This window comes from Vicia villosa, linkage group LG3 (genome assembly GCF_029867415.1).
Source record: "Vicia villosa cultivar HV-30 ecotype Madison, WI linkage group LG3, Vvil1.0, whole genome shotgun sequence".
In the NCBI taxonomy this organism is placed as follows: Eukaryota; Viridiplantae; Streptophyta; class Magnoliopsida; order Fabales; family Fabaceae; genus Vicia; species Vicia villosa.
The window spans coordinates 13,412,365-13,434,907 of record NC_081182.1 but is presented as its reverse complement, the minus strand read 5'-3'; the positions used below and the strand labels follow the sequence as shown (position 1 = coordinate 13,434,907).

Genomic DNA, 22,543 nt, shown 5'->3' with positions numbered 1-22,543 from the left:
AAAAAAATTATTTTTTATACTGTTTTTTATTACTCTATAAGTTAAACATTAGATTATATAATAGATAGTCTAGATATGTTATTTAAATGAGAAATTTATTTAATAAGTAGTTTAAATAATTAATGCATTATTTTGATGGTGTTTTTGTGAGCAATGCATAAATGTGTAAATGAATGAATTCAGATATGCATCTCCGAATTAAATTTTGGAGAAAATGGAGTGAACCTCAATTAGAACATGAATTGGTTAATCTGCATCCTAAAATATATTGCCATAATCAAAAGAACATTTTGAAATTTCTATAATTTTCCACTACTTAGGTGAATAAGTCATTCCTTAAAAAAATAGTATAGTTATTAACTTTTTTTTTTTTGGATTTAACCATCCGTTCCGATTCACATAGTGAACCGATTAATCTGATTTTAAAATTCAGAGGAATGACTCACTGGCCAAGTACCCGAACGATTCGTCTTTAGTGGAAGCTTCTTTCTCACTAGAGTCCAAATACTTGATTATAGTTATTAAAATTTTACCGCTGGTGGAAGTCCCTTTTTTTAGAAATTAACTCAACCATTAATTCACTAATATTTGTCAATATAGAAAAAATTATTTATGCTTCACCACTATTTTTAAATTAAATATTGGATATTACTTGTGTTTAAATGGAATAAGACATGGCACAGGGTAATTTTGCATATAATAACAATAATAATACAGAGATAGATACATCGATTATCACCCGAAAAAATAGATGGATGTTTCATATTCTTAAAATCATAAACTTATTATAAATGAAAAAAACTTTAGATATTCAACTCTCAGGAAAGGATATTCTCTTTCACAATTTCCTTTTTTTCCTGAGGATCACATAAGTTGGACTGGGAAAAGGGTGTGGGAGCTTGTACTCATCATCATAATGAACTGTATTTACTATTCAATAAACAAGATTACACAACCGTATTTGTACATTAACAGGACTCATCATCTTAATGAATTATATTTACTATTCAATAAATAAGATTACACAACTGTATTTTTACATCAAGAGGGACGCACAAAATGAAAATACATGACTCTCTAAATCTTCATCCGCTAATTTTACTATGCCCTCATCAATATACTATAATGGAGAAAGTTCCTCAAAAAATCAAAACATATGACAACAATGAATTTTGATATTACAAGCAAACATGTACACCTTAGGTCAGTCCTATATTACCTCACTTTTCGATGCCTTGCTGTAGATACTGTATCAAGTCATAACCAGCAGTTGTCCATTTATTATAAGCATCTTTACATACATGGGTCATGAAATTAGCCGCTTCACGCTCACTCATCTCAGGATGAAATCTCTTCCGAAGATTACCAATGGGGTCACCCCTGCTGAAGCAAGGTAACCCACTGTCTAGCATCAATGACACAGTCGTGATGATCCCATCCATATGTCGACGGGCAGCGAGGTATCCTTTCACACACAACCTATATGTGCAACAAACGTCGAAAGAACAGTCAATTTTCAATATACGAAATGAGAAAAAAACAGAAATGATTAAAGAGAAGCCATTACTACCTTAAAAATTGGTTCCATGTATCACTTTTCATAACACCAGATGGATCCAGTAATTGTGTCATCTCGTGGCTCAGCTTAAAATGTGCACTTTCAAAACGCATATTCCCACCTGGAGAAGTTTCTAGAATGAAACCGAAGTCAATATGAACAAGCCTCCCAACACTGCATCAGCATATATATAATATTAGTGATAAGTTTATTGGACCAGCACTTCGTATATTTGCAGTAGAAGAATGCAGAGAGAGCAGGTAAACTGAACATCACGGATGAAATGGACCAAGGGGATCAATCAATTAGGATATTCAATGTTTCAGAGGCATCTAAATATAAACTTAAATCAACTGGCGATTATAATAAGAACTGCAGACAAATTAACAAAGAAAGATAAAAATCTTTACTTATCAAACAGAAGGTTCCCATTGTGTCTATCCTTTGGTTGAAGCAAGAGACTCGCGACGGCATAACCAGCACTGCTAATGATGAAGTTCTGGCGTGCAGCCTCAAAACTGGCGGACCCAACAGGTCCATAGTCTTGCTGAAATATCTCAAACAACCCCCCATCTGTTGTTTCTCCCATCTGACTTCTACTACGTGTATTAGGCACAACCTGGCAAATATACAAAAGAAAAGAACAATACAAATATTCGAAATAATTATCCCACATATGACCAAAAATAATTAACATTGATATCATTCCCGACTATACTGACTAAACTGTTTGAACGCCGTTTGTTATTTTTAAAATTTAGATAAGGCCAAAAAGGAATTTCAAAATTTAGATTGATAAGTGATATTGAATTTCTTAAATTATTTATCAAAACAAGGTGCCAAACAAATATTTGTATCTGGAAAATGAAAAATATTATTGCTACAAATACCAGATGTCACACAATTATCATGATGCTTCAGCATATTAGGATTAGGAATAAACTTACCTCTATTATACCTCTCTCAGGACCAGTAGGGAGAACACCATAAGGAAATAAATAAAGATTTAAACCGATGGCTTCAAATATATCTCTAAGAAGTGCTATTACTTGAAGGGCAAGGACATCTTGTCGACAGTCATCTCCAACCTGGAATGTAAGAGAACTCGGTCAGCCTAAGAATGAAAGTTGAAAACACAAGCCAAGCACAATTGACAAGAATCAAGAAAATAAATAAAAGTGCAAAACGATTGGTTTATCTATAAACCAATTGGAAAAATTATAATACACTTTTTCATATAAGACCACCATATAATTACTGAAATACTTGGATTTGTTTGACACAATGACACTTATGTCATTCAGATATGATTGAACTAGAGGTTAGAAAGCACAAGTACTGCATGACTTGGAAGTGCGGAATAGGCAAATAGTAAATAAATATAAAATACTGCAACAGCATAGCTGTAATACTATACATAAAATTATAAACAAAAAAATTAATCAAATAAATGAATTAGTTAATTACTTTAAAAACTAAAATGAGTTATCTAAAAATAAAATGTTATATTTATCTAAATGTTCAGGTATTTTCATTTCCATTGGTAAAAATGTTGAAAATCCTAAAGTAAAAAATTGCAAAAAGTAGAGCTAAAGTGTTTGTAAAGTGCTTGGCTAGTTTGAAGTATCTGGGCTTCCTTGAATCTTCCCGTTGCTATCAATAGAAACTGTCTCTAGCCATCCACGCACTCACCAAAAATGCGTAACTAGAATGGGTATTCATGAGCCATACTGAGTAAGAATGTATTCAAAGAGATTTAAGTTACCAAGTCTCTTTAGTGCAATGTTTTGCAGGTGTTTTGACAAGATGACAGTAATTGTAAATGTCAATGCTTTTGAATTGAGCCTACCTTGAAAATGCAAGCTTGTGGCTTTACATCATTTTTGTCCCCATCTCGGTCAACTACGTTAAATGTTATCATGATTGGGACTTTTGCGGCTGATTGTAGGGGAATGCCACTATCTACTTGAATGCCCGTAACAAGCTTAGTAGTTGCTGTTGGTAGATAAAGGTCTTCGCCATCCAGTTCAATTTTCTCCAACTCCCTATCACATATAGTTCAAAAAAAAAAACATTAGCTCCAATCAATAATAGCTTGAAATTTTAACCTGAGAATAATTAACAATAGAAATTATGTCTTCAGACATCTGTCCAGTACCTTTTGATACCAGCTCGGCGTTCTTCTTTAGGGAGTGGATATAATACACCAGAAATGGATGTAACTTTGTCGAAGAAATCAAACTCTCTTTTAAATATATCAAGTGCTTTTGGATTAAAACCGTCTATTATATGTTGCCTTACAGCAGGCAGCAGTTCTAAAAATGAGCCATTCTGATATAAAAAGACATACACATACAAACTAAAGTAAGTATGATTTGAAAAATAAACTCAATATTCTTAGATAAAACAAAGTTTACTTTGAATATATTTATTTATATTTTCACATGGGTTATTAAGAGAAATTATTAAGAAAAATCTCGAAATTAATGATTTGGATAGAAGCATGGTCTTTGATAAAAACATTATGGCGAAAGTTGATCCATATAGTCGACATCACTTAGTGGGATAAGACTTAGTTGTATATTTTCACAGGGATGCCGCAGATTGAACGCCAGATATGAAGATTTAAGCAAGTCTAGGAAAAAGTATTGGCCAATAGACTAACTTCCATGTCCTGAAAAACACTGTGAGAAACTAGGCATCTTTAAGAAAATGATGGAAACGGAGAAATGGATTAGAAGAGAGAATCTAAGAAAATTTCTGACCCTGAGAAGCCATTTTTATAAAATTGAATTGCAAGTTACAGGTTCAGCTGTTTATGGTTTGCAATCCTACTCAGATGCCTTCTAACTACCTAGTTGCTAAGTCAGTTACACTAACAACAAACCAAAGCATAAACTGAGAGCATATAATGATCATAAACTAGATTTTAGATCACGTGAATGTGTCTTTTTAGGTTAATCAACTTTTATGAATGTGTATCTCCTGGTGGTATGCTATTGATCTCTAAATATATTCCATTCAATGAAGATTTATTCCCCTGCTCTACCCAAACAGCCATCATCTCTTAATAAAGCCTTTTGTAATGCTGATTGGACAGCTATGATAGAGACTTTGGTATTGATGGGGTGCCCAAGTCCCACATCAAGTAGTACGAGATACTCAATAGAGTGGTTTGGTTCTTACCCCTTAATAGCTAGCTTTTCAGGGAGGGTTCCCCAAGTGCCCAAGTCTCACATCAAGTAGTATGAGATACTCAATAGAGTGGTTTGGTTCTTACCCCTTAATAGCTAGCTTTTCAGGGACGGCTCCCCAAGTGCTTTGTACTTATCAATTAGTATCAAAACTGGCTGTCAGTGGCTTGAAAAGGGCTACCTATGGAGAGGCTTGAAAAGGGCTACCTATGGAGAGGCTGAACAGAAAGGCAAAGTAAAAAGTTATTGAGTACAGCCCCCGGAAAGTCATCTATCTGAGGCTGTGCTATGATAGGGAATTCGGCAACATGGAGTACCCAAGTACCACATCGATTAGCATGGGGTGCTTAGTGAAGTATTTGAGCAGTTTGGTTCTTCCCCCTTGATAGCTAGCTTTTAGGGGAGGGTTCTCCAAATGCTTGGATACTTATCAAACCTGATAAGAAATGTGACTGATTGGACCCAACTCGACCCTACAAAACCGGCTTGTAGGTGAGCATTGCCCCCACTTATAAGCACATGTTCAGGTCATATATTGTCTGATGAGGGGCTCTTAACACACCCCCTCACGCCCAGGAGTGGACAACTGGAGCGTGAAAATAGTGGTTGGACTGATAGCGGAAACCTGATAACAGGTGGCCCACCGGGATCTAAAACGAAGCTCGGATACCATGTTAAGAAATGTGATTGGGTCTAACTAGACCCTACAAAACCAGTTTGTAGGATAAGGATTGCCCCAACTTATAAGCAAGCACATGTCCAGGCCATATATTGTCCGATGTGGGACTCTTAACAAAACTGATACCTCTAAGTAGCTATATTGGTCCTTATCTCATATCTTGGTGGTTTAGGAAGCAAACAGCGGTTGCTAGGGGAAGCTGTGTACCATATCCTAGCTCCGGCGACTGCTGATATTTTATGGTTCCAGATACGCTTCTCTGAACCAGCGTACTGTTTCTCTAGTTCAGTCCAGTACTGCATGCTCCTACCAAGAACATTGAACTTGCCTTGCTCCTTGTTTGTGAGAAGGTGTTAAACGAAATGCTTCAAGTTCATCATGCTCCAGGGACAGAGCAGTGGCCAGATTTGTTCATTAAATCCTAGACATCCTTCATATTTTTGTACTTAATAGACGAACTCCCTGTATTTTCTCTCCGCTCAGTTTCAAATTTTCAACTGCAACAATTATTTCTAATAAATACAAAGATGAGGGAAGATGAATTAATCTTCTTTCAATGTAACTTGGAAAACGAATGCTAACAAAATTTATACAATAATTAACTTTCTCAATTCCCCTGTTTAGTCGATGGTGTCTTATATTTAGAGACCGAGGTAGTAACTCATTTCATTTATTGGTGATGAAAACAAAAGCAACTCAGAGTCAGTGCATCTGGCTGGTGTCAGGGCACCCTGTTCAGAATTTGGCACCTTGTTATCATATATCATATCACATTTCAAAATAGATTTGAGTTTCAAAATCATGATGTTTTCATTGGTATATGATAGCAATAAATATGCTGGTCATAAAGAAACTTGCTGTTAGCATACCTTCACACTGTTTGGATCTTTCCCTGCCTCAGGTACAGTCTCACCCTGTCCAAAAGAAACTCAGTGCTTTAACCACTTATTGAATAAAAAACAAAGAATTTCTTAAGAATCAATATATTCCAAGAAATGAATCTTAATCTGCAGGCCATAAGAATAGTTTGCACAACATAAGCAAAAATGAATAGCCATCACTTTCAGGCATGAAAATTAATAATTGATAACACAATTTATACCTGCAGATGCCAGATAAGAATATGGGCAAATATGTCACTTCTTTGAGCAGCTCTAAGCAAGTAGCCTTCCACTAATTTCTGCAAAAATTAACATATGCAGCTGGTCATCAAATGAAAACACATTGAAATATACAACAAATGGTAGAGTAAGGTAGTTGATGGTTGTCAGTTAGGTAAGCTAATTATTCTCATAACGAGAAAAACTAGCTTACAGTTATTATGTTGTAAGGTGGTTCTGACAATGAATCAATGAAATCTGCTTTAGATTCAACTATGTTCTATTTCTCTTTCACATAGAATCTCAACAACAAAAAAGAGATCAAAATATTGGTATGGTCCTATTTCAACTTTTACATCAGTTATTAGAGATCATAATATAGAACTTATTTTTTTGCTTCAAATATTAGCAAATATAACTACTTTTACTATAGTTAATAATGTCATTCCTAAAATAGCCCTCAATCAATGAGTTTTTTTTTCCAATGACTCTTTTACTTGCAATGGAACAGATTCTTATGAAAGGTACATTTGAAAATACCCATATTTTATTTATGATATCATAAAAATTAATCTGCCCCTAATTAGTTTTATTAATAAATGTGAAGTTAGTTTTTTGGCTTATAATCAAGACAGAAGAGTAATGACTAAATGACTATGCACGAGGTTTATTTATGCTGTAGATGTTGAATGGTCAATGAAACAAAAGCAAACAATCAGGTTTTATGTGAAAAACAGTAGGAGGAAACACATACTAAGGGAATAAACCATGAATTTAAGTTTCAGCAGATATCTAACCCCGTCATCGTGTCGCAATGTCTGCACCAACTGTGGCATGAAAAAGGTCACACGTTCAGGAGGATAGGATTCCAAAACCCTTAGAACGTATGCCATGACCCGTGGATGGCCTTTGTATGCAGGAGTAAGGAACTCTAGAGCTTGTGTAATAGAACAAGGAGCCCAATGAGGCAATTGCTGTAATAGCACAGAATTATCATCAACAGCCTTTGGGGTGATGAAGTAAGGCAATGCTTCAGGTATATTGCGAACATCCACTATATGTGCCTGCGAAGTGAAGTTATAATGTCATATTTCTCAAGATAATGAACTTAGATGAGTCCACAGCTGATATATAGCAAGGCCTTATTGTTGTAACCAGTACTAGCAATTTTATCTTGGCCAAACAAGGCTTTATTGTTGTAACTGGCTCTGCTGAGTCATCACAGTCTTTAGGCTGGGTATAAGTGCCCACACCTTGCATTCACAAATCAGTTGTGCATTACTACAACAGAACAGTTAGATTGATTCAATGCTCTCCCTCACTTTCTCTCAGTTTCCTTTATGCTTCATACACTGTTTTTGATTTCTATTACTATCCAATTTACATTTCAGAAACTTACTTTTCAGAGGGAAAAAAGCCCAAACATAAAGCATGTTATATTAAATTTACTTTTAACTAAACTTAGGTTTGCAAAATAAAGTTTATTCAAACTTCCATGGCATTTGCAAACTTTAATTCAAACAGGAATTTAGACTTTTCAACTTGAATTAATTCCAAACTTTGGTGTTATCAAGTTTAGTGCCTCTGCCGAAATCCGTACTCATTTTACAGCTAGGCACCTTTTAACTTTTATAAGTCATTTTCAAGTTTTTAACAATGTCAAATGCCAAACAAATAGGTCAGATTATGAATACAGAAAATAAATTGCTTTATTTGCAGTTGGGTAATGATACAATCAGACTATGATTCTACACAACTACATTTACGGTTTCTTTTTCTCCCCTTCCAGGCCTGATTAGTGCATCTGCAGAACTCCATAGGCATCCTTTAATTTTTGTTAGTCATTTTCAAGCTCCTAATAAAGTCTAATGTCAAACAAATTGGTCAGAATGTGAATACTGCTACTATGGTTTCATTTTCTCATCACCCGGACTTTATTTCTTTGGTAAGCACAAGACAGAATAAAACATTTGTTCTTTCAAACCTTAGTTGCCACACATTTTAATTTTCTGCATCAAAACCAATTAATGCCTCAAACCACATTATATTGCTTAAAGACTCCATCACCGAAAGAGCGTAGGGAGTAGTTTTTCTTCAAAATGTATAAAGCTTGACTTGATAAATGGTAAATCAATTCCCATAACGCAGGCATTCGATTGACTATGCCAGTTCACAACGTTGTTAAGAAAAAATACCTGAACAAGCTGAGTTACTTCAGTCTTCACAAATGTATTGGTTGGGAACCTAGCAGCCACTGATAAAGCAATCCTTGGGTCTACCGCAAAGGCAGTCCTAGTATGCTCTATCCATTTATCTGAGCTAATTTTGGGTCTAGAGCTACTTTCCCTGAAAATACATACATATCAAGTATTCGATAGATCAGGACAGGAAGAAAAGAAAATATATAATGAAATCCCAGTGGTTAAAAACAGATATATACTTTGTGTTAGTGGGCTGTGCCCAGACCTCAAGCCTATCAGCCTCATGTTGGCATAGCATTAAAAGCAGCTGCCTCCGTTTTTCTCTACCAACAGCATAGTTCTCCATTTGACCCCAAACAGGATGATAGAGATCATTCTATACATATGTAGATATTAGGATAATTGCATAAAGTATTTGCAAGATTCTCAAAAAATGGAAACCAAAAAAATGAAAACAAAAAGGACATAATGTTAAAATTCAAACTAAATCACTAATGTTACAAAGCCGCCATTGTAAGCAGATGTCAATGTTAGGCATCAAAATATTACCACATCTGCTAAAGAGTTCCCATTTTCTTGTCCATTTCCTTTAGAACCAAAATGAACAGCATCTCCTTTGACGTTGGAAAGGTAGTGAACAAATAGAGTAACAGACTGAGCCTCGCATTGAGTAAAATTTGTATAGTTTGTGTCATACCATTCGGGCTCATAAGCAAACCAACCCAAAGCTGCCCTGCAAATGCACCAAACAATTTGAATTAGTCTAAACTCTAAAGAAAGGTGAACATGATGAATACAAGTCAGTTAGTCATCTTTGCAAGAAATTAATTGCTCTGGCAGAACTGCCAACGTGAAAGCAAGGATGCATGTTGCCAATAATATTTTAAAGGACCAAGAAATCTAGTTTGGCGAAGAGGTACAAATTAACTAACCTCCAAAAGCTGCAATTGAAATTGAAGTCAATAACTGGATTAACATTTTAACAGGTATAAATGTTCATTGTCAGAGAAAAAAGGCTTTGTTCTTGTTTAGTAGAAAATAAAAAATAAAGAATAAATACAAAAGAAACATTAGTTACTTTGACACCTCAGTCACTTCCTGAAAACTCTTGAATACAGAGGGAAAGCATTCAGCTTGAATTGGCAATAAATAAAAGTAAACATTACTAAAATTATGTCTTGGTCAGATTTTAAAGATAGGAAGGAAGTAGTTTTGGTGGTGTTAAGTCATGGAGAACATAATGAGAAGATGAAATATTGGCATAAAAGATTCATGTGGCAGATTCAGAGGCTGAGTTAGTCTGCATGAATTCACCAGTTCCTACTCATCCCATCTAAGTCCTCAAAAGTATATTGACATGCAGAAATAAATTGATCTTCTAAGAGTGAAGCAGGCCTAAGCTGCACGGTTTCCAGAAAAAACTTTCACGCCACCACGGTAAGGGAGTGGAAACCATGCCAGAAAAGACATGGAACAAGGAATACAGAACAAGCTTGCAAAACACATACTTCATGCAGAAGAGAAGAAAAAAATGCTTCATGAATAATATTTAACAAAAAGATTGCACATAGTCCAACAATACTTAGATGGATAACAAAAAATAAAAATTTATGAAATATGATGCTAAGAGAATGCCAAAAAAAAAACTATAAAGAGAGAATCGTGTTCACCGATAAATCCGATCTTCAAGCAGCTGAAGGCCTAATTGAAATTTTTGTAGATTTCCCTGAAACTGGCAGGAACAGTACTTGAGCCCTAGAAGCACGAGAGTGAAAAAAGTGCCAGTGGCTGCAGGATGATGTGAAAAGTTCCAGGGAAGCTTTGTTGTGCCCTGCAACATCCTACCAAGAAGCAAAAGTTGCTCCACACTTTGGTGCCGAACCGCCTACAAGAGACAAGATCAGCAGTAACCCAGGGAACGGAAAAATGAAATTTTGTAGTTGAAGCTAGATTCAAATTTCAATGTTTAACGCAAAAGAGGAAGGAACAACAAAGGCCTCTTCAAGCATCTCAATATCTGTTCATTAGGTTAATGTGATGAGTATGAAGATACTGAATGTTTAAAAAACCATCAAAACATACATCAGCAATTGAGCAATCATTCAGAACACCAGAAACTACCATTTGGTGGTTACTCTAGTTATATTTTAAGTTACTAAAGTCTGAAACTAAACAATTTTCCTAGCAAGTTAAGCCAAGTATATTTAGATTTTACAAGGCAGTGGTGAATTAACAAAAAAATTGATGCATTAGGAATATCAAAACAATATGCCCAGTTAAGAACACAACCATCATAAAATAAACAGCAATTATTACAATTTATAAAAACAGGTTCAAGACAAGAAAATTTAACTTAACTAATATAGCGAGCAACTTCTAACCTCAAAACGATCAATAAGAAATCCAAGCCATAGCCGATGAGCAATTATCTGCTCAACAAGATCAATCTGAGGCTGTGATTCAGGCTCCCCATGGGCCAGGTGAGGCCTTAGTTTTGCAGCAGGCCCACAGTACCTTGCTTCAGATGCAAAAAGACCCCGTTTGGTGTCGATTGTCCATAACCATGCATCAACAAGCTCAGCAAGGACAAGAGCTCCAAGCTGAGGTGCAGCAGAAACCAGCCATGTCCATATGAAAACACCAGTTTCCATTGCATCATGAGTGGAGATATATGCAGGACACCAGCAAAGAAGACGGAGAAGTTGTGAGAAGCCTTCCACATTCGATTTGGATCCAGAACTCTTGTCCATAAGAAAAGCATAACTCAGATAAATGTACAAACACGGATTCCCTGCAAGTTATAACTACTACCATCTAGATACAAGGGAGAAATGTGTGTACCAAATTTGACAAAAGCAGCACAGTAGCCTGAGAACAAGTTTCACGGAATTCAGACCTGACCACTTCCCCACCTTTCTCTGCTATGTTGACAAACTGTTGAAGTAAACGTACAAACTTATTAAGCAACATTCCATTGAATGAATCATCCTCTGCTTGTGGCTGTTGAGGAAAAGCTCCAGATATAATTCTTTGAAGCCCAGCTCCAAGCCCAAAACCCGCAGGTGTAGTACTGGATTGAAATCCACCAATGCTGTTATACAATCTCCTCATACCGGCAATTTCTCCAGCGTGGTTGCACTTAACTGTTGCTGCAGCTTGGTTGCACTTGCCAGAACTGATAATCTCTAAATTAAAAGATTCTGACACTTTTAAGTTTGCTCCTGAAGCAGCAGCTGCTGCAGCCAAGACTGCAGGAATATTTCCTGTTTGGGTTGACCCGCTGTCATTTTTCCCAGTGCCAATTCTTATCTCAGATAAAAGTAAAACAACATCAATTGTAGGCTGTGCTCTTTGCCAATTATTTGCTTTACAAAGTTTATCCTGATGCAAAATACAAAGATCCAGATGTGCCAAAAGAACTGTGAGGACTTCAGACTAAATGAATAATCATAATTTAACAATTTCAATCACAGAAAAATTAAATGGAATTTCATAAAACATCTAATAATACGTTTTATATTATATTAGTGTCTTAAGTCATTTCCTATAATTATAGAGTATCTGAGATCATCTCTTAGGATTAGATTTTATAATAGGTATTATTATTATAATGATATGTTCTTGATTTCCTATTTATTTAGGATTGAGTCTTTGTATCCCTATAAATAGGGATTAGTGTTTAGTCTTTTGTATAAAACCTATCTAGTATATTTCACTATAATAATACTACCTCCGTTCCTTTTTATAAGAGAAAAAGGTTCATTGAATAATCAATGTATCTAGTCTATATTACCCTATATGGGTTTTGGTGGCTTGCTGTCTTATGTAGCTCCTATTGTTGGGTTGTTCATGGATTTGCCACCACTCAAGAGAATCCTTGGTTTGTTGCCCTTGGTATAAAAAAGGCTGCCTATTTTGTTTAGATTGAAGTTGTGCCACATAACTTATTTTGATTAGAGTTAGAGTTTCAGCCACCAGAGTGAGCGCTGGCTCGGTATTTGTTTCTGTTTGTTTTCAAGTTGAGACACCCTAGTTAAGTTAAGGTTGCAGTTGTAAGAGTGAGCACTGGCCTAACACCTTGGGCATTTGAAGTTGCAACACCTTCAAATTTGGGTTTCAGCTACCGGAGTGACCGCTGACCCAATATCCATGTGGCTTGGTTTGGTGTGGTGACACCTTTCAATTTGGCTTCAGCTACCAGAGTAAGCACTGACCTAATATTGTAGTTTGGTTTTTCATATTGTTAAGCATGTTTGCTTATGTTAAGGGTAGACAATGATGCTGGACAATGTTTGATGTTAAGCTTAATGGTTATGCTTTTGTCTAACTTTGGTATTTGTTCTAGTAATGCTTGTCAAACTCGAGATCCCATGTAAAATAGTTCATATATAATCTTAGAATTTTGGTTGGGCTTAACTCATCCCTATAAAGTTATTTTTTATCATGTATCTTACAATTTATTATAAGATAGGAAAGTACGTCTTCTGATTCCCAATTAAATCTCTCCATTTAACAGCTAAGGTGCAGTGCAGTTTTTCATAGACCAACACTTGCGGTACAAAAAACAAGGTGATGAGTGCAAAATGAGGATTATCAACAGAAGTAGAAGCTTAGAAAATTATGGCTCAAATAATGTGATTTGTTTGTGAATATAGACAATGATGCTCACCCGTAAAGGAAAAAAAAGAACGTCCAGCACTTGACATTTGCTTAGAAGAGGAATTTGTGTTTTAATATTCAAGTAAAACTATAATTCTTGTTAAATATAGGAAACAACATAGTTTATCTCCTTCATAGCAAACATTTAGAGCGTGATAGCAATGAAATATTAATTTTTTTAAATGAAATAAATCAGTTAAACCTGAAGTAGGCCCTGGCTTGTGCATGGAGCATTTGAAAGTGATTTAATTATCCATTCCCGAACAATTCTCTGATACAAGGAACGGACTGTTGATGTCCAAGCAGGATCGTTGATGCCAACTGAAGAAGGGTCGTCATGAAATGAAAATAGCAATGAATCTAAGCAGGATGAATCCCATAAAACCTGCAAAGATATGGTTTTACTCATAACTATGATAAAGAAGAATTCCAAAAGAAAGGAGAATTCCGAAAAGAAAGAAAAAAGGCAGAGGACGCACCAAGAAAACCATATTCTACATGCATACACGTTTTTACAACACAATTTAAAATTTACCTGTGGAAACTTGTCTCTAAGTTGATTTAACAAGTTCTCTGCAATATCTCGTATATGATCCTCCCTCTGAGACAGACTTTTGATCAGGAAACAGGTATGCATTGTTAGTACTGAGTCTCGGCCCTGAGCTTCATGGCCTATCTCAGATACTCGATTTTCCTGCAGGCAGACTAATCAGTTGTGCACATAGACCGACACAAATAACAGCATACAAATCAGCCTTTAACAAAGCGACCAGCGTGGACACGGTCAAACACAAATGAAAGCACTAGTAAATCAGCTAACTGCAACCCATTGCAGCACTTGAAAGGGTGTGAACCTACGCCATTTGTCGATGTACATATATACAGAAAAAGCCGTTCATTTTTGCCCGAAAAGATTAGTGGATGCCATCACGCAGATGCTAATTATTTATAGAATAAACTCTAAAATTTGTCCTCCAAAATTTGTGACCAAATCAGTTCCTCAAACATACAAAATAGTTACTGAATTCTTCTTTTTATTTCATCGCTTTAGTTCTACAAAAAGACAAATATAATGAAAAACAGTCATCACTTTGGAGGGTCGTTTAGGAGCTTACACTTAAATGAAACAAAATAAATGTTTCATGAACAACTAGTGTTGTTCAAAAAGCTCTGGGGATTGGGCATTGAGAAAAATGACAGGAATACAATGAATTATGTACATATTAAGAAACACAAAAATGAAAAGGAAAAAATGAAGAAAGTATAAGACTTAAATTAGAATGGAGAGGAAGACTCGATTTGAAAAAAGTGGTAAGTTTGTTTTTTTTTTTTGAAAAGCATAACAGCACAAGTACAAATTTCAAGAGCAAATTTGCTTCAATGAAAACAATTATACTTTTTATGATAAATTTATAGTCAAACTTTCTGCACAGATAGATTGAATTGTGAAGGCTTCTTGGTAAATAATCAATCAATATGTTGTAGTACTTCCATGATGGATAAATAAAAATCCAAGGTTCAGCCCTCTTGCCTTTATTCATAATAAACAATCAATTGTGAATACAGCAAAAACAATATTCTCCATATGAGAAAACAGAAAATATAAAATTGTTTTGCATATAAATAGGCTTTCTTTGCTACTACAAGCAGCCTTTCAGATGAATAGTAAACAATGTTTAGTTAAAACATGATTCCTAAATATCTAAATAGGCTTTCATTGCTACTACATGCAGCCTTTCAGATGAATAGTAAACAATGTTTAGATTAAAACATGATTCCTAAATATCAATTTGATCAATTTATATAAAGAATGCTACTATGAAAACATGGTACCGTAAAAAAAACTTGGTTTTGTTCCTTGCTTTGAGACCTCGTGATTATACGTAAAGGAAATATCAGCAATTTAAACACATAATGTAGTTGAACCTGTCTAAAATTAGCTAAAGCTTTTCCAACAATTGTTTTCAAACAAAAACTTTGTGGAACTAAAACTTACCATCGATGACACAGCTGTTTCAAAAGCCCTGTGGACAATCGCTGTTAAGCACTGGAAGACAGCTGGCATTAAATTTGGAGTCTTTAGATATTCAAAGACACAAGTAAAAGCACTTCGAGTAGCATCCAAAGTGGTCCCACCATTTAGGACTCCGCCATTGCTGCTAAAACGGATGATCTCGAGAAAAGCTACAGCAAGAAGATAAGTAGCCTTCACCCCTGTAAACAAATATGAAAAAGACATCCCCATGCAAGTCATGATTGAGTGGGGGAATACAAAATGAACATGAGTTAAGAAGGCGCAAGGGAGTGAATACCAACCCAGACAGAAAGCACAAGAGACATGAGAACTTAATGAACCAAACAAGGGGCAAGTTAAATTTTAGTTGCTTGTCAACAGCCAAGGCTATGAACAACTTATTGTTTAACCAATATTCTATTAATTAAATAATAAAGACAATACCATCAACCACAAAAGTTTATATTTGCATACACAAACCAAAAACATCCAAGTTCACACTACCATAGAATATGGATTGATCACAAAAGACATAACATCATGCAACCTAAGAAATAATCATCTGTCTTGATGCTTGCTATTGGAACAACTTGTTGTTTAACCAATACTCTACTAATTAAATAATAAAGACAATACCATCGACCATGAAACTTTATATTTGCATACACAAACCAAAAACATCTAAATTCACACTTCCATAGAATATGGATTGATCACAAAAGACATAACGTCATGCAACCTAAGAAATGATCATCTGTCTCGATGCTTGCTATTGGAACAAAGCTACGAACAAGTTGAACGGGAAATGTTAGTCTAAGAGATCCCAACACATGTCTAAGTGTGTTAACTGTTAAAAAACAACAATGCATTCAAAATATATATATTGACTTCAGTGAATTGTTTCCAGTCAGCAATGCATCTGACATAGGAGGAAGTGTTATATAAGTAATGAAACTGATAATGAAACTAATATGTTATGTTACAAAGACAAAAGGAAGAGCCTCTCTAACAAGGTATTGACATTTTATAAAAATGTAAGGAATATGGCAAATGCAATCCACCTGAGATTGTGGTCATTGATGTCACATCAACTCTCCCTCCTAAAGCCGCAGAAAGAGCAGCTCTCTGTGCAAGAGCGGCTTTCTCGTTGCCACTGCCTTGGCGACTGCCTGGGTTGTGCAGAGCATTTAGTTCTAACTCGTCCTCAAGCCATTTTACTGAGCTAACAACCTGGAGAGAAACAGAGAGACACAAGTAAACTTCAGAACAGACAAATTAAGTTAGTGAAAGAGAGTCGCTGAGTTCGTAATACATAGCAGCAATATAGTTTACAGACTTCCAGAATAATTAAACCTTTTCTAAATTACAAGCTATTTTCACGGATTTTAATTTCACAACAATATACAACCTTTTTATCAGTTTCAACTTGATTACAGATTTTTTATATAAAAATTTAAGGACCTGATTTTAAAAATTTGGTTCAGGAATCTAATTACAAATTATTGACAAGTTTATGAACTCAATTACAAACTTTTTAGGTTCACCTATTTAAAAAATTTCAAATAGTTTAGAAACATCCAGAATAATAAACCTTTTCTAAAATAAAAACTATTTTCATAATAATGGATTATAATTTCACAACATTATACAACCTCTGCTATTAGTTTTCATAACTGTCCTGGCACTCAAGGTTGAGACCTTGTAGCCACCATGCCAGAATCAATAAAAATAGTACAACACAACTATCATGCAACATAAATATTTGTATTATGTGCAAGCAGTAGCTACATTAGTAAAGTATTTCATAACTTCCCGAGACTAAAGTCCACAGTTGCAGAATAAGTATATCCATGCTTTTAGTTATTATGGAAGAAAAATGTCAATGCTACAAGCCATAAATTTCAAGCTATCCAATTGTTATTTCAATATTAGTATTCTAACAGTCAAGATATGCTTCAAAACAATACTTCATTGCGTGTATAGTTCAGATCCATATGCCAACCCCTCCAGCTAAAGTATGCAATTTGCATGTATTGAACTTAACAAAAGAAGTCCACGTCTACTAAAGCATTCAACAAAAAGGATATGCAATAACATTGTTGCTAAATTTTCTTAGACTGCTTTACATAGACCTGACACATTTAACCTAGCGCTCATTTGGTACATGAAACAGTCATTGCATTCCTATTTCTTCCGCAGAAATAATAATTCTTTAGTTCGTTAAAAATAAATATTAAATGATGATTTCATTCTGGTCTTTGGTTCAGGAATTTGATTCCCTCCTAGAGAGGTGAGAATGGCCAGTCTAAACAAGCAGGGATTATTAATAATTGTCTGTTTTCCTTGACATATAATGATGACCCATTCTATATCAATTCTTATTAAAAATCATAAAAACTCCATGTGATTCCGTTCCCTTACTCAATGTCTTGAAAGGGGGAAATCAATTCTCTGACCACGCCCATTAGCATGACGCTTTAAATAACACGGTCTAAAATCTAAATCAAAGTCAAAGTAAACAACGTAAAGAAGATCCTGATAAATAGCTAAGTGGTTAAAATACTGTAAGATAAAACCAAGCCAAAGGCAAAGCAACAGATGCCATGATGTGTTCTATTAAACACAAACATATTACACATAAACACCAATTGAACTGTTTGCCCAAAAACTACTCTATTTTGTGATAAACTTACTAGTGGAGGAGTCCCTTGTGCAATTCGGTTAACAGCAGTAGACCACTCCACATTCCACATATATGGTCCATTTACAGCTTGAAGGGAAATTGTACCGGTGCTTCCCACACTGTTCAGTGTACTGGAAACTGACTTCGTTGTTACCTGGGTCTTCTGTATAGGAGGGGCTAGGCCAAAAAGAGCAACATAGAACCAAAGGTTTCGAAACAGCTTTAAAACTGATGGCTCCACATTTGAAGTTGGATCAAAATCGGAACAAACTGCAGCAACTGCAGGGAGCAAGGGACCCAAGAAATCTGCTCCACTCCTGTATTGAGTAAGCATCAGATGTGAAATCTTCAAAAAAGATATTTCTCCAAGGAAATGAAGTTGAATAAAGGCCTGCTAAAATTCTGAACAAAACTTCACATGTTATGATATATATTCTCATGTCATGTGCTCAGCGTAAAAAATAGGTATACCTTCCATTTTTAGACTCAGCAGCTAAACCAACATCTGAGCACAGGGAGAGTAATCGATGGCGATAGTCTGCGCGTAGTCTATCAGTAGTAAGACCAGTCGCAATAAGAAGAAATCCTGCAGGTAGAGTCTAGAATTTAATTGAACTAGTGAGAATCCATTTGATATTGTATTACACCAAACTAATCAAATTTAGCAGTTGTTGTTGACATTTTGAGATACTACGTACTTCAACTCTCTCAGTTGTAGCTTCAGGTGCTTCTGTTTTGCTTTCAGCTGATCCCACACTGGAAAGTTTATTCAAATAACTTCGAGTCATCAAAACCACTGTCTCGCGGTAAGATTTTTCAAAACCTAAACTGGCCATTCGAGCAACGGCGTCTAGAAGCTGTATGGGTTGCAACAAAAACAATATAAGATTCATATACAGCAGCCAAAGGATCAGTGCTATTCTTGCATTAGCAATGCCTATAGACAGCATATCCGTACAAGAATTACTCTTTTTATCAAAAGAGTCAGAATAGATTTATAGAACTTCATAATATATTGAACATAAGGTTCCATACTCGGAGTCTCAATAAACTTGGAGTTGAAGCGTCACCCTCTTCTAGGCTTTCTATGAAAAGAGGTAATATCACATCTACCAGCTCGGATTTGTTGACTGCAGCACTTAGTTCAGCAAACAAACGTATAACATTTAGCTGTACAAAAGGAACTGCGGGTTTGTCTTGGTTGTCCTGATGGCAACAAGATTTCGTAAGCAAGCGAATAGTTTAATGCATGAAAAGATACGACGAAAACAGCATGCTTAGAATAAAAAAAAAATGTCGACAATTTTGGCACAAGATAAAATGCTGAAGAAACAGGAAAAAACTACAGACCAATGGCCATATAAATAGATATCATTACAAATGGAACTGATAAAATTAAGGGGAGTAAGCACTGATGTATCAGAAAGCACATGTGCACTGTCCACAAAATATTTGGAAATAAATGAAATACAAAACCAATATGCATACAAAAGAATATATAGATAGATGTATACAAAAACAATTAAAAAAATGAGTAGAACATTGACACACTCAAACATATATATTTTTATTGGATTTGCTAACACCACTTATATTTTAGAAGAAGTATGTTAGCGAGTTATAAATAAAAAATGATTAAACACACCCCCAAAAGTGGATGTTGCTAAAATACTCTTGCTAAAAAATAAGTGTGTAAGTTAGCAGCTCCTTAGGCATTTGCTAGAACACACCTACTCATTTTTTAGAAGTAATGTTTTAGCAAGTGATAACTAAAGATTTGGTAAAAATACCCTAAGACGCATATTGCTAAAATACTTCTTTATACAAATTGGTAGGCATATTCTAGCAAATCCCATTTTTAGTTACTATCAGTCTATGCCTCGTGGCCGTGAATACGTGAAATTAGTATACAAACCTGTTCCCCATAATCATTCCGTTCGCGTATGCTTGTAGCTAATCCCATGATGTATGTGTCTACAGGGGCTCGCTCCTTAGCCCAACAAGATTCAATAATCTGACAGCTGGCTTTTGTGACACTATCAAACATGGTCCCCTGATTGCTACTCCATGTTTCGGGCTGTAACAGTTATCATTTCAAAAATATTAAACAAACAAACAGAAAATTTCATTAAATTATATGTCAATTGGAATTCAAGTTCAAAAACAAAATGTTAATGGAAATATTATATTAAAAGTAATCAAAGTGCACCTGAGCACAAACGTTGAGAACAATTGGTTTTAGGCGAATGAGCAAAATCCGCAATGGTTGACCTCCTCGAGCAATAGCAATTTGTGCCACCCCAAGAAGCAAGGAACCGAAGAGCTCTTCACATGTTTTCAACTTCCTCCATCCGGACAGCAAGCACGCCTCAGCTGCATCTATCAATATCGCAACTGCCTCATAAACCAATCTCTTGACAGATCTTGAATCAGAATCCAGAGCCGAGAGGCTCTTAATTTTCATTGAAACTGCAGCTTTATAAACTGACAATTTGGTATTAATTCTAGCTTTTAGACTTGACCCCTGCTCATGCCAATCCCTCTTCCTAATCTGCAAGAACTTGCAAACATTAAAACATGTCCCACTCCTCGGATAAACCTAAACTTTAACTACACTCCATAGTCCACATTCCACAGCGAGTAAGAAAATATGCAAACTGAAAGCATAGTTAGAAAAACAATTACCTTAAGAAACGCAGACATGGATTGAATTTGTTTCTTCCCAATCAACCTAGCCTGCTCCAAAAGGGCAGGATCAACGCGAACCTTTTCCAACACATGAGCAATCACCTTAAAAGCTATTTCTTGTCTCTCCAAGAACTCCACAGACTCTTCCTCAAAGGAAGTAACCTGTTGGCCAGAAGAGCTCCCACCAAAACCACCATCATTTAAACCCAAATTTTGGGCCAATTGATCAGCATTACTCCTCCATATATGACTACCTCCGTTCATGACAACGGACCCTCTCGACGATGCAGTGCTAGCAGTAGCATCATCCCCAGCACCCTTAGAAGAGACATTGCTAGTCGGACTACCAGATTGATGGTTGCCATTGGGAGGAGAGCTTTGGGAAGAAGAATTATCAGAGTTTCCAGCATTAACTTCAACCGGCGTAGCCGGAACAGGTCCAGCAGCAAATTGTTCAATCAAACAAGTAACCAATTTATTGGCATCCGAAGATACAATAGGAAGAAAATTCTGCGACAAAGCAACCAAAAAAGCCCTAGCAATAATCGAATTCTGTTCCGCAATCGCAGACAACACAACCTCCCCGGTGAATCCAGCAACCTCGTCGGAGAAATCCGGCGACGATTGCGCAGCTTTGGATACATAACCAATGAAATCAATAAAAAACGACGCAACGAAATCCACGCTGAAAGGTTGCGGCCAGAACGACTGAGCAAAGGAAAACGGAATCGAACGGAGGAACTCGATGACGACTGATTTAGGGCGTAGATCGGCGGAATCGGAGCACTTGGATAAGAAACGAGCGACGGCGATAACGGCATTGAGCTGAGAACGCGAAACCCTAGGCGATCCGGCGGATAGATACTCCGGCGGAGGACATTTATCGCATATCCAGGATAGTTTATCAGGGAATTGCAATGGATTTAGCGCGATGAGGTCGCATAATTCGATCAAAGCTTCCATCGCGAATTAGGGTGAAAGTTGGAAGAAAAACGAGAAATATTGAGAAACAAAGAAGAGATCTCGTTAACGACGGAGCAACATTGTTACTCTTCTTCTCGTTGTTTCCGTTGCCATTTCTTTGCCATGGTTAATGCTTCGTTTCTCTTTCTGTTTATTTTTTCTTTTTTCTTTTTCTTTTTTTTAATTTTTTATTTATTTAATTATTCTATTTGGTTTGAGATGATTTTAGATTTGGTTTTGGCTTTGTCTAATTAGAACTAGAATTATAATGGGTCCATAGATTGTTTCTTGTGCCTCAGCAATACGGCATCCATTGTCACTCACCATTCTTTTTCTTTCTTTATTGTTTGTGTTTTTTAGGCCTTTATTTTTCTTGTTGATTAATTTTTTTTTAATTCTATTTAGAGAATTTTTTACTCAACTCCATGGATCTCTCACAAATCAGTAAATTGACAAAATTATTTTTGATAGATAGATGAATCTCCAGAAATATATTTTTTTTATTTAACGTTGATTTATTTCGTAGATGCATCTAAGGAATAATTTGATGTTATAACTCGCACCACACTCTTCTCCTCCCTATTCTTCACTTTTTTCTTCTTCAACTCTCATACTTTCTCAACCTCAAAAATCAAACTCCCCCAAAGTTTGTTTTCTTTCTCTCAAGTTCGATCGATAACGTCCACATCTACTATCAACACACTCTATCAAGTTCAAAACTCAATTTAATCAGTAAGTTTTTGAGTTTTCCAGTTATTTAAGAGTATTTGTAATATAGAGTTAGAATTCGATTTTTAGGTGTAG

General features: G+C 35.7%; 1 protein-coding gene across 1 annotated transcript; it reads right to left on the bottom strand.

Annotated features, from left to right (window-relative positions):
• Nucleotides 1-981: 981 nt before the first annotated feature.
• LOC131660366 (phosphatidylinositol 4-kinase alpha 1) lies at nt 982-21,917 on the bottom strand. The gene is made up of 26 exons (XM_058929606.1): nt 20,774-21,917; nt 20,298-20,639; nt 20,004-20,165; nt 19,124-19,294; nt 18,787-18,945; nt 18,560-18,687; nt 18,099-18,405; nt 16,467-16,635; nt 15,388-15,605; nt 13,927-14,085; nt 13,594-13,776; nt 11,574-12,113; nt 11,114-11,473; nt 10,403-10,617; nt 9,282-9,465; nt 8,972-9,108; nt 8,727-8,877; nt 7,329-7,595; nt 6,534-6,611; nt 6,301-6,345; nt 3,717-3,889; nt 3,408-3,603; nt 2,506-2,646; nt 1,969-2,177; nt 1,571-1,732; nt 982-1,479 (listed from the first exon to the last, which is right to left on the bottom strand). The coding sequence occupies exons 1-26, from the start codon at nt 21,737-21,739 to the stop codon at nt 1,221-1,223; spliced, it is 6,081 nt and encodes a 2,026-aa protein (XP_058785589.1). The 5' UTR covers nt 21,740-21,917; the 3' UTR covers nt 982-1,220.
• Nucleotides 21,918-22,543: the final 626 nt, after the last annotated feature.